This window comes from Podarcis cretensis (assembly GCF_951804945.1).
Source record: "Podarcis cretensis genome assembly, chromosome: 7".
In the NCBI taxonomy this organism is placed as follows: Eukaryota; Metazoa; Chordata; class Lepidosauria; order Squamata; family Lacertidae; genus Podarcis; species Podarcis cretensis.
In genome coordinates this window covers 52,094,805-52,108,141 of record NC_137176.1, presented here as the reverse complement: position 1 = coordinate 52,108,141, position 13,337 = coordinate 52,094,805, and the positions used below count along the sequence as shown (strand labels likewise).

General features: G+C 40.5%; 1 protein-coding gene across 5 annotated transcripts in view; it reads right to left on the bottom strand.

Moving 5' to 3' along the window:
* SPIDR (scaffold protein involved in DNA repair) overlaps positions 1-13,337 on the bottom strand; it is a 161,409-nt gene that overhangs the window by 100,343 nt on the left and 47,729 nt on the right. For all 5 annotated transcript variants that reach the window (XR_013840415.1, XM_079982659.1, XM_079982660.1 and 2 more), the window contains exon 6: positions 2,002-2,258. Coding sequence is in view for 4 of the 5 variants with exons in the window: in XM_079982659.1 (XP_079838785.1) it covers positions 2,002-2,258 (257 nt within the window). In the remaining variant the exon portion in view is untranslated. The remainder of the gene's footprint in view (positions 1-2,001; positions 2,259-13,337) is intronic.

The window sequence follows — 13,337 nt, the reverse complement described above, 5'->3', positions numbered from 1 at the left end:
TGGCCACGTGACCCGGAAGTGTCTCCGGACAGCGCTGGCCCCTGGCCTCTTAAGTGAGATGGGCGCACAACCCCAGAGTCTGTCAAGACTGGCCCGTACGGGCAAGGGTACCTTTACCTTTACCTTTACCTTTATGGTTGGTAGAGAAATGATTCTAACCACAGTACCAACTGAAGCTGGAAACCACAGTTAAAAGCAGATTTGAAGCCTGGTTTGATGCCAACTATAGGTGGGAGAGGGAAGAGAGTCGGAACATACCAGATGCACTCAATCACCAAACTACGGTGCTATATGGGCACAATGTGTTGTGTAGAGCACAGTGAAGTTTCTGACATTTATCTACCTCTTAATTTCATCTCAAAAGAGGTTTGCAGAGCCATTTCTTACTTTGCCCTCTCATAAGCATAGGCTGTGGCCTAATACACACTCTGAGCATTACTCCATTTAGCTGTAGCTCTCCAGGGTTTCAGGTAAGCATTTATCTCATCCCATCTGGAGATGCCAGGGACTGAACCTAGAGCCTTTTGCATGCAAAGCAGATGTTCTACCACTGAGTCGCTTACAGCATTGAGATATGCTATGAAGGGGCTCACAAAATGAACTGACTGGAATAGGAAGAAAAAGAAGGGCATCTATGAGACTGGTAGAATGTTAACTTATTCAATTAACAGATACGCACTTGTGCCATTCAACTAAAAACCCATTTAATTTCAGTGCTCTCTTTTCCTGTAGAATGCATTTTACTTTCAAAGTTATGGCTCATCTCACAGGAAAAAGACTTAGTTTTACTTTGTGGTATTTTAGAACATTCTGTATTTCTACAACTTTGATAAGGTTAAGTCTATTAAATCGGTCAGATATTAGTGTTTAACTATTCAACAGCAGAAAGCGTGTTTATATAACAATGTGAAAGTTTTGTTTTGTTTTCTATCACAAATATTACAATGTGGAGAAAAGCTAAGACCAGTACTACTAAAATGTGAGTAACTTTACAGGGGAAAAAATGCTATAAAATTGACCATCATTATCTACGGTAATTTGTTCAAATATATGACTCACATCTATGAAAATATTAATGTGATGGTGTGGTGCATTATTGCTAATTTTACTTCGAACTTACCTGTGATGGGATGATGAGCTGCTTGTGCGTAAAGCTTAGTCCCTCAGAGTTTGGCTTGGTTATCAAAGCTCTGTCTATAGCGGAGTCCCTTAAACATGACTCCCTCAATCGCTGGCAGAATCCGACAGTGGGCGTTTGCGGAAGCGCTTCCAACATAGAAGCTCCTTAACGGAAACGCGTCTTCGGGATTCTCGGCGCGACAGTTTACGGCGAGGGGTGGGTGTCCCTATAGGAGGTCCTGAAACTTCCCCACTGTTTTCGCTGGAAGTCTCTCTGAGCCATCCCTCCGACTCAGCTTCCCTTGGAGCTCCTTCTCTCCCCCTGCTGGTTCCCTCCTCTGCTGCCGAGTCTCTCCTAACCTCCGTGAGCCCTTCCACCACCTGCCCTCCTGATGGCAGTTCCCTGACATTACCCAATGACAACAGCCCCACCCACACTTCCAAACAATATAATTGTGGTGCACAATGTGAATGGAACTTAGCACTTTCAAATGAACTACAAACATTGTGTTCAAAATTCAGATAAGTAATTATCGATATGAAAAACAGATATGACACAGTTGTGCAAGATAGAAATATTTGAATCAGCACTGTAGAAGGAAATGTTAAGATGGTGGTTATTGTAGTAAACTCATCATAAGATGATTTGCTGCAGTGACTGTGTGAATGCTTTGAAAAACTGTATACATATATCACTAGAGAGCTAAAAATGAATTAACTCATGACTTACAGTGACTTAAAATGGCATGATTCATGATTTAAAATGGCCAACCCTTTCAAAAAGCCTTTGAATGTTAAAACTCTTAGATTTTGCTCATGTTGAAACTACTCTTGTTATTATTACCAGAATGCTACAATGAAAAAAAACCAAAACATATATACCTCAGAAATTTTCTTTTCTTTGCAGAATCTTCTGGAGTCTTCATGTTCTTGTCTCTCTTTTTCTCTGGTGTCTGTAGAAGCATCTGAGCAGATTTTAACCAGTCACTTGCTGACCTTCCTGTATCTGTTTCAATCCCTGCTCCAAAATTGAACTCGGGCTTTTTATGGAATTCTAAATCAGCAGCTTTAGTTTCTGCTTGGCATTTTTCCAGACTTTCACTGTCTGATGAATATTCTGAAATTTCTAAAGAAATTGTCTGCATAAAAGAAATATATAATTCAATAATTAGAAGAGAAGCAAACCAAATGTCACATCAATTGATAGGAACACAAAAATGTATTGCTTTGGCAAGCAGTACTAGTAATTTGTCCAATATACTCAGAAAGTCATAACAGTATAGATGTATGCATTTGATAAATCAAAAGCTTGTCAGAAAGCATTTTTTTTTTTTAGTCATTGGCAGAACACTGGTAAAGAAGGAGCCAAATGAAGCTTCCAAAGCAGGGAGTTCCACGTTATGGGTGCCACACCCTCACCATCACAATGGATAGGCAGATTCAGTTGGGAAGAGCGGGTCACAAGCCATTTAGTGTTTTAAAGGTAATGTACAGCATTTTGTACCCCTAAACTGTGAACCTGCTTTTAATGAGTGTGCAACCCCATTGGGAAACACTCACAATTCCCATTTCCTCCCATAATTTCAAAGTAGAGAAAATCAAGTTATGCCCAAGAGCCTCTCATGCTAACAGGCTTCTCCTAAAAGAGCTTATTTATGAAGGTACTTAATAAATTACACATGTAACAAATATATGCGGTCTATACTTTGGCACACACAAAGTTCTGCACAATATGAAAGAAGTTCAAAACAAGAGAAAATCTGAACAACATGAGGGCTAAATTACAGTTCAGAAGGGAGCAATTGGGAATGCAAAAAACCAGACACTAAAGGGATGCACAACCCTTTCCCCACTCTAAACTGCTCTGACCCTAGGCAAACTAAGCTTAGTTTTGAAGGAACTCCTGAATGCCCTCTCCTGAGATGGCTGTTCATGCCAAAAAGAAGGCTAAAGCTATGTCTGTGTAACATGTAGCTTGGCTCTTCCCCTTTATTAATTTAAACCAGAAGGTTTCTATTTTAAAAACTTGCACCTGCACACTTGCAACGAGCACATGCAGCTCCACATTCATTCCAGTGAAGAGTTCAAATCTGTGCATGCCTGATCTACATGTACCGTACATGGATCTCAGGACTGGGGTCATATGACAATGGGCCCCTCCCTCACAGCTTTCTGCTCTTTTGCTTAACTTTATACACCTCTTATCCTATCTCCTTCCTATCTCTATTAACAAACAAACAAAATACAGTAACAGATTTCAGCCAAGAACATATATCTCTGCAATTACACATTCTGAACAAACATAATGTGCTCAATAGGATATTTGGGAGGAAAAACACATTTAGATTTGCTCAATTTAGCCTTTACAGTGTGGGTGAACAAGTATATATATACATGCAGAATTGAGAGAAGGGTTTGGCACATAATACAGTGGTACCTCAGTTTAAGAACAGCCCTGTTTACGAACGATTTGGTTTATGAACTCCGCAAAACTGGAAGTAGTGTCGAGGGTTGCGAACTTTGCCTCTGTCCAAGAATGGAATCCAAATGGTGGAAGGGCACTGGTGGCGGGAGGCCTCATTAGGGAAAGCGCACCTCGGTTTAAGAATGGTTTCAGTTTAAGAATGGACTTCCAGAACAGATTAAGTTCATAAACCGAGGTACCACTGTACTTCCAACACTGCTTTAAGTAAAAATTAGCAGCAAAAAGGTATCTCCCTTTGTTCGCTGTTCTTGTCTATTACTTGCTTTGACAGTGTCCCCATAGTGCTTTATTGTCTACATTAAATACTTGCAGTGCATGCCAAATATTTATACTTGAAAATGTATTTTATTTGTTCCACTAGTACACACTCAGAAAAGCCAATATAAACCTTTCCCAATTTACATCTGCTGATTTAAGTTTATGTTTGCACCTACTTAGTTTTCCGTATTGCACACAACGTTTTGAGTTAATCTGGTATTTCAACATGCTACCTGTGCCAAATCAAAAGTTTGCTTAGCTTCTCACATTTCTTTCTAAATCACTTTTAATCAGTAGTAAGTACTTGCCAAGTTCTAAGTAGACTTGAAGTGACATTTTTGACAGATGAAAGCATATGAAGTGAGTAAGATTTTGTAATTCAGCCTGTTCGCCTTCCCAATATTATGCTGTTAACACTGATGTTTAAATTCCCCTCTAAATGTTCTAGGGTCTTTTTAAGTTCAACAGTACAGGAGGAGCCAGTTGTACTTCACTTCCCATCTCCAAAATGGGGAAGGCAATAACAGCTTATAAAACAGCCTCCTAGTTCCCCCTTTCTATCATTCTATGTATATAATATTTCACATTACTTCCCTCATTTTTTCATTTTCTCTTCAGGATTCTACATTTTTTTATTTAAAAGACTTTTCTTTACAATCTGTCACTTTGAAGGATATTTTCTGAACCTCCCCCCCCCCAAGAAAAAAAGGCAGTGTCTACTTTTTCCACTCACATTGATATACAAAATCAGATAAGCTTGGCCTTAGGACAAGAAAAGTTACACCGGTTGAAGATGTTACATTAGTGACAAAAACATATACTCTTCCCCACCCCCTTAACAACTGAAAATAAAAACTCATATATTTGAACTTTATTCTCTTCTTTGAGGTTCTTAGCATTAAGAAAATGTGATATGATCTAAAATGTGTTTTACATACATTTATTGTGACCAACATAACACAACAAAAGTTAAACCTGCATAGCATAAATGTGCTGTCATTTAAACCTTCTTTTAGAACTGTCATATTAACGTATTTTTAATCTTTTGTTGGAAGTTGCCCAGAGTGGCTGGGGGAAACCCAGCCAGAGTGGCTGGGGGAAACCCATTCCCCTGATAATTTAATAATTATTAGAGACGCAATCCTATGCACAAGAAACTGGCATAAAGGAAGCTGGTGTAAGGTAAGCCAGAGTAAATTTACACAAGATCCAAACTGTGTTCCGCAGCAGGATTGCTGCTGTTGCCCTGCCTAAGCCTGGCAGAGAGAAAACAAGACTTTAAAATAAGAGTTCCACATCAGGTCACTTTGTTAAGTGGCTGAGGTGAACAGGCTTGAGATAAAGCCTCTCAGCTAGTTAAGACCCCACTGAGCTGAGCTGAACAAGTTATACCACTGAATCTTTGGCTGAGCCAGGGTTGGGGTTTAATGCTGATGGAAATTCAATGGAACTTAAGATGCTCATTCCAGCAGATCTTGCCACAGGATTGCCACCCAAGCCATCAGTGTAGGGCATCCTAAAGTTTTACAGAAAAGAGACAGGTGTCTGCCCTTGTCTGAAAGAAAAGTCAGGTTGGCAGTGGACATATGTTATTGCTTTTAGAAGAAAGATAATACAGTATAATTATGTGTTAATATGTTTTGAATCAGATACCTTTATAGGGTTAATTTTCATCCTGATTGTCTCTCTCTAGCAAAACTGAATAGGTGGGTTAGTCTACAGCAGGCACCCCCAAACTCGGCCCTCCAGCTGTTTTGGGACTACAACTCCCATCATCCCTGAACACTGGTCCTGTTAGCTAGGGATGATGGGAACTATAGTCCCAAAACAGCTGGAGGGCCAAGTTTGGGGATGCCCGGGCTACAGTATTGCTGAGGAAGCTTTACATCTCTGTGAGCCAGGTCCTTATTGGGATCTGCATCACAGGCTAAAGGTGATGTCTAAAATCCCTTTTGCTCTCATCAAAGTGAGATCAGGTTTAAAAGAGAAAGGGGGAAGCCTTTAGGATTCCCTTTTGAATCCAATCTCACTGCAATCTTAAACAGGGAGGTGTGACTCCCAAAGGCTTTTGTGAGAAGGCTCTCTGGTATGCTCAAACTCAGCAAGAATACTCTCCCCCTTTGTATCAGCTAATGTGAAAGGGGAGCAATCCTGTTTAGTGCTGGGTTCCTGCTTTGTGCAGCGCCTCCTAACAATCAGCTGTTTGCTGGGTGCTTTGGGAGCTGCACAGAGCAACTTTGAGCAAACCCCACCCTTTCAGTCAAGCCCTGTCCTTACTTGTATGACCTCAGGTACAGGGTAGGTGGTTGTGGCTTGCTCAGAATGGCCTCATGGGCCAAATGGTGAAGTTTGGTAGGCCAAGGCTAGCCCAGGATCTGGAAGTTCCCCAATCCTGACCTAGGGATATAAAAATTCAGCTCAAGAGCTGAAGGTCTCTTGCCTTGCCTCAGGGAACAGTCCTGAAAACAAAGTATAAATGAATTTTGACATAATTTAAAATAACCACCACCAAAATGGAATAATGTCTGCAATTTATTTCAGCATAATCACGTTTCCCTTAAACGTGATTATGCTGAAATAAATTGCAGAAGCAGACGCAGCCTCTGAAATACAGGTGTCAACTGACCACCTTTGTTATTTTTGAGATTGAGACTGGGAAATAAATAATAAAATCTGTTAGCCAGGTGATGCAATATGATACTCATTAATATGAAATCCTCTTCTTAAAAAGAGAGACTTCTGTGACATTTGTCTTCCTAGCAAATGATAAATGTTGCATTGAAAAGGCACAAATCTTTAGGGTGTTGCCACAGCAAAGTGTACATTCCTTTGGCCATGACATTAACTTTGATGCTGTCCTGCAATTTGTGAATGCGTAGTAAAGTCACACGCACAAGGTCTTGCTTTGGAGGCATTTGTTTGTGGAAGCCCATCAATGTATTTCCGCATGTTATATTAGTCATTGGCCAGAAAAAAACCTTTTCCACAGATTTCAATAAACATTGCCATAGATTTGACACTTGCCCAAGCTCTTCATGAATATTGCAGCGGACAGTGTGGAAACTGATTCATACTTTAGAGAAAACATGTATCCATGTTACAGTTTGTTTGCTTTTTGTGTTTTTTGTGTTTGTTTTTTGAGCTTGTAACACTATTACATTGGTCACATCTTTTAAAACACAGGAAAGCATTGAAACAACTTGTGGCGTAGTTCTTGAGTTTTCCTGCAGCCCTACTTGGAGATGAAAAGCCCTGAACATGGGACCTTCAGCAGGCAAACAGTTGCTGTAACATTAAGCTACAGTTTCTCCTTTGCACATTAAGAAAAGTAGCAGCAGGCTGCTCTTTCAAACCAAGATCTCACTGATACATATTACTTTGATTTTGCAGCATTCCATTTAAAATTGTGAAACATTTTTGCCCCCCTTTTTGGATACCACCTGTGGGGTTCCTTTGATAGTAGTATGCAAAGGGAAAATCAGATACACACCCATGTTTTCACTTACCTACTTGTTTGTGTGTGCAGTATTGTGGTGACATCTCATCACTTCAAAGCATAAAACCACAGAGGCAACAGTCAGAATGTGAAAGATTAAACTGCCATGCGTAGGCAGAGTTAACAAAAAAAAAAGACAAACAACAACTAACAAGACTGATAAATCATTGGCTTCTTATTTTTTTTCCACAGAGTGGCAAGCCCAAACAGAGTAAAATAATCAGTCACACAGGACTGACAATTACTTTATACATGCAGGACATTTTGTTTCTTAGCATGTAATATTGCAACTTTCCAAGACACAAGTAGGTAAAAGAACTAAATTTTAAATACTATACGAACCACATTTCTGCATGAAATGTAACACTGGAAGACCTATTCAAACCTAGTTCTACCACAATTGCATCTAAAGTTGAGGAGGTTTTAAGAGTTTTAGAGGAACGGGGACACACAGGGGGAGGGGGATGCTAATCTCTCACTGAGACCACAGCCTGCAGTCTCTCTGCAGTCAGCTCACCCAGGTGTTTCTCTCCTCAGCTGAGTTTTGCTAATGGAAATAAGCATAGTTGGCAGGAAACCATTTGGTGGGGAAGGCTATGCAGTGATAAGACAGTAGACAAGAGAAGCACTCATCTCCCGTTACCCGTGCAACCTTTTTCTTTTTGCTTAAAACGAGATTCAGTTCCCACTTTATACATGGCCGGGGCAGAATCAGTTTTAAACCAAGAGGCTTGTTGCCTAACACTGATATATATGGTGTTTGCCTCCTAAGGGCTGCATGTAAGCTACTAAACATTTTCAGCGTGAGTTGGGGGGGAGGAGGGAATATCTTGGTTGAAGCCTGACTCACCATATATATTGCCCAATGCGGATGCTTTCTGTAACTGTCGAACTGATTGCTACTGGTAGCTACAGCTGGATGGCTATGTCTTTCCCAGCATGCCTCTAACACGACAGCTCCAAGAATATTTACTCAAAAGCAAACCCCATTAATACTATGAGTGGTGTTCAACTAAGTTTTACCCACAGTAGACCCCCTGAAATAAGCTTTGTCATGTTTATTAATTTTAACAGGTCTACTCTGAGCTAAACTAAGTTGAATACCACCCCATGTTTAAGATTTCAGCCTTAGTAATACTAGGTCACCGCAACAAAATACAAAGACAAAGTGATTTGCCCAAAATTACCAACACACATCTGCAAAGATCTGAAGCAGGTTGGGTATTATGAACTGCAACTCTCAATTCATTGTCTGCAAACCTCAACATCAGGAAGCTACAATCTTCGAAGTCACACTACTTACTACAAACGAATCTTTAGGCCAGTGCCAACTACACTGTACCCTAAACTGACATGTCAATTTAGGACAAGCAGTGGAGAAAAACAATATTAGAACTTTCATCAGATCACAACTCATCAGATTAGAATTTAGTTAGAGCCACCACCCCATCTCTTCAGAACAGCGGTAGAGCGATCTTTAAAATGTGGTTATAACATTAATGTTATGACTCATTATCAGGGAAGATCTCACTTCCAGAAGCTGAGCACCTTATCACATTGGGGCATATTATCTCTATGTGAAAGTGGCCATCAATATCAATTCCTAGGCTCTTTGCACATTTTTTAAAAATATTGTAGGTATGCATCTGCCAACTGTATGTTCTGACAAGACTCCAGCCTAAGCATCATTATTAAAAATGGAAATTCATAGAACATTTTTAGGTAAAATTTATAGGAAAAACTGACCAGCAATCCCTCTTTAAGCAACGGCAAGTGCCATATAAGAACATATATTTACACTTTCTATTCCAACATACTTCATGAGCTAAGGAAGATAATAATAATACCTTTTAATACAAGTTAACACAGAATATAACAATTATTTATCATATATATACATATCTTTTCTAATCATAACATTTAACCTTAAACTATTCAAAATAAATTAGGTTGGCAGAAAGTGACTAGTCCCTCAGCTGTAACAGCATCCAGATCCTTCAAGATTTTACAAGTGAGTGTCAGCGCATTGAAACAACCACAAACAACAACCTAGTGCTTTCAAAGTCTTCCACATGCATTATCTTGCTATAATTTTTGCACTGTTTCCATAAGGGCCTGGTTCACACATAACACAAGCCTTGTTTAATGCTAACTAAAGTTATATGTAAGGTGTCTGACAAATAACCATTTAAATCTTGCTTTATTCTGCACCCCCACCCCATGGCCTGGCTTTCTCCTGTCAAAGGAGACACCAGAAATAGTCACACTTCACATGCCACTCTGGAGCTTTCGGCCAGTGCCAACTCCTTAACCGTACTTAAGGAGGACATCCAGATTCACACCTCATACTAAGTCATGGTTAATTTTAACTAAGGATTATAAACCAATTACAGTGGTACCTTGGGTTAAGTACTTAATTCGTTCCGGAGGTCCGTTCTTAACCTGAAACTGTTCTTAACCTGAAGCACCACTTTAGCTAATGGGGCCTTCTGCTGCTGCCACGCTGCCAGAGCCCGATTTCTGTTCTCATCCTGAAGCAAAGTTCTTAACCTGAAGCACTATTTCTGGGTTAGTGGACTCTGTAACCTGAAGTGTATGTAACCTGAAGCGTATGTAACCTGAGGTACCACTGTACAAATCTTGGTCAATGAGTGACCTTAATAAGCCATAGTTAAGCTGCTGGCCTGGGTTCACCCATAACACTAAGCATAAGGTGTTAACCAGGTAGAAGTATACGAATATTATGAACCCCAAACCATAGAGGTGACTGTTTGGCAGGGGGAAAGGCTTGCCTGGGGCCATCTAATAAGTTCATGTCAGAGGCAAGATTCAAATCAAGAACTTCACAATTCATAGTCCAGTATTTTATCTACTATAATCTGCCAGATCTCTCAGCACAAGTGGAGTCCCTTAAAAACTGCTGCAATATGCTCCCTGTAATTGGCAACTACCACAAGATGGAAGTGCTCTTCCCCAAACCCATGCATACAGCCGTATACCAGCATATTATAATAATCTTGCTTTCACAACTATGAAGGTATGAATAAACTTTCTATTTGAATAGACTCAGGGAAAGTCCCAGGAAGGTGATGAGCCAACAGTATCATACTTGGTGCCTCCCTGCCAAGAATTAGTGGAGCCTGAGGAACATTGTTCCATGGTGTATATGAATTCTGTGGTCAACAAACATATGTGAAATATTTTTTTAAAAATTGTATACAGAGTCATCACCCATGATTTCAGAAAGGTATACTGTTTACTTTCAGTGCAGATTTAAAGTAATCTGTACAGTGTCAAGGTTTTTGTCCTCCTGTCATCATTCTATTAATATTTCACTTCTGACAACATTGACCACATTCATCTCCATGCTCTTTCAATTTTGCGCACTGATTCTAGTCATATTGTATTTCCACAGTTCACTCAAGGTTTCTTTGTTAAGAGTTTTCTCTTTTCTCCTTTCCACTATCCATTGGTGGTCTCAAGTCTATTTTGGCTTTGTTGTTTTACTTTTGGATTTCCATATGATTTCTATGTTATCTTCCATTCTTTCTTTCCCCGTATCATATTTACCTTACCAAGATTTCTGGTATTTGCTCCACTATTATTTCCAGTACAATCTAATTTACTAAAACGAGTCAGCTAAAATTGAACTTCAAAATTGAGCTTCTGCCTCTACTCTGCCATCCCTTACCTCTTCTTTGATACTAAGTTCTGCTGTCTCATCTAACTTCTCTCTCTTAAATTTGAAACCTCCAGGTAACTTCTGCTTGAGCTTTTTCTTTTACCTCCACAATGTTCACTCAATTCATCTTTAACACTTGCCCTTCTCTCTTTGGCTACAAATCCAAATCCTTGTCCAGTCTCTCATTATTTCTCACACGAACGATTTAAACACTTTGCTCAGCCTTCTTGCCTCTTCTCATATACCTATTTCCTTCTGTTGAAAGCAGTGTGGCAGGGAACTGAGACCTTTCTTTGCAGGGGGTGGGGGGAACGAATCAGAATTCCATAAATTCAAAATAAAAAAAGCTAGCTCTGCACTAGCAATAGATTCGCAGGAATAACAAAATAGTAATATAATTAAAATGTAAATTAATATAATTTAAAGTTTTGAAAAACAAATGTTCAACAGAACCTAAATTACATTTTTTCAACTAAGAAAAGGGGAAATCAGTTAGTTTGTCTGAAGATCAAGTAACATTCTCATTAAACTAGCGCCAATCTGGAAGAAGACTCACTTGGGTGCTCTTAAGCATCTCAAGGTATCTGTTAATAAAGGTCTATATAGGGGGAGGGGGGAATCACCATTATTTTTCAGAAAAAATGAAGAAACATTATATTGCACATCATTAACCAGAGATTTGAACAACAGCTACCCTGGCAAAATTTTGCCTACAGTTTACATGTGCACACTCAGTCAGATGAGAGTACATAACCCGGGGGCGCGGGGGGGGGGGCAGGGCTGGTCCCACAGTTGCTTTGATTCCTATTGCCTGCTTCAACCTTTTCTCCTAGAGATGGAATTTGCAGTGTTTAAGTGACAAGGATCATTTTTATATTGCGGCAACATTCATAGTGTTCCAGAGAGTAGAGTTGAGTAGAGACAACAAAATAAAGAAAAATAAAAGTGAGAGAGAAAGTATGAAGTAGAGAAGCTGCAGCCCTCTTAGAGTTAAATAAGTTTTAGTCTCCACCTCTGATCAGAAACTTATTTTATGAAGCAAAGCAGGTTTCACAAGTTATACTGTTGGAAGCAGACGTACAGGAAAATGAAACAGGGAGGGGCTGATTGGCACCATCCTGGCAGCTGCCTGCTCTGCTCTCCCAGCCACCGTGTGTGTGTGTGTGTGTGGCCTGACTGCAGGTAACAGCATGCTTGTGCTGATTGCAGTGATGGTACTGCTTGCTTGATTGCTGGCTAAATGAATATAGATAGGATTTAGTCTAGAGCTTGCCTTAGAAACACAGCCAGATGGGTGGGATATAAATAATAACAGTAGTAGTAGTAGTAGTAGTAGTAGTAGTAGGGCAGGTGCACTACCAACCTGATCAATTAGGATACAGGCTTGCAGGCCAGGAGACAGGTCTGTGCCCTTTACCCAGAGGTGAGAGTTTTGGGGGTGGGGAAGTTGGTGGGTCCCACCTGAGTGAGAGAGAGACGGAAGAGAGCTATACTATTTTTCACCCAACAGTGTGGGATGTCCCCACCACTTAGCCTAAGTTTATGTGACCCTAATTTCTCACTGGTCTAGTGTGAAACTTGATGGTCCTAGGATGTGTCTGGTTGGGCAGGTAGCAGGGAGTTGCAAAGATGTTGCCCCAGTTTCAGTGGTGGTGGGCAGAAGGAGGTATAGTTGGATTAAAGTGGCTGACTACCAACTGGGACACAGACCTAGATGATTGGTACCCGTCCCCCATTTCAGCCCTACTCCTACTCCTCCAGAAGTTACTGATACTGCTGAGCTCTCCAGTTTGGTGGTACTGTTATTGAATGGCAGAACGGACCATAATAGCACCATGCCCATTCATGACTGTGGATGATGGAGCTGACCTGGCATATATTACCAAGACTTGGATGGCTGGCCCTGATATAACTCAGCTGTACAGCACTAGACCAAGGGCTGGTGTGGGGGTGTTGCTATTGCCCATAGAAATAAATCTCCTTTACTGGAAAACCTCTTGCTCTTGGGATGGGCTGTCCTGCACACACCCAGCCAAGGAAGGCAACTGGTCCATAATCAATTATTTATTGAAAATAAATAAATAATTTACACACTTACAGCAGCTCCTTACAAACACACACTTCTAGTGTCTACATAGCTGGCATTAACTTTTCCAGGCTTGTGCCCCATGGACTAGTTGAAGCAACAGTGGGACCACATCCTCCTGGGCTTATGTACCCTTGTTTGACGGGAGTACGCGAACGCAACCTGAGACTTCTGCTGCACAGAAGTCACAGAACCCCCTCCTGGTTCTAAG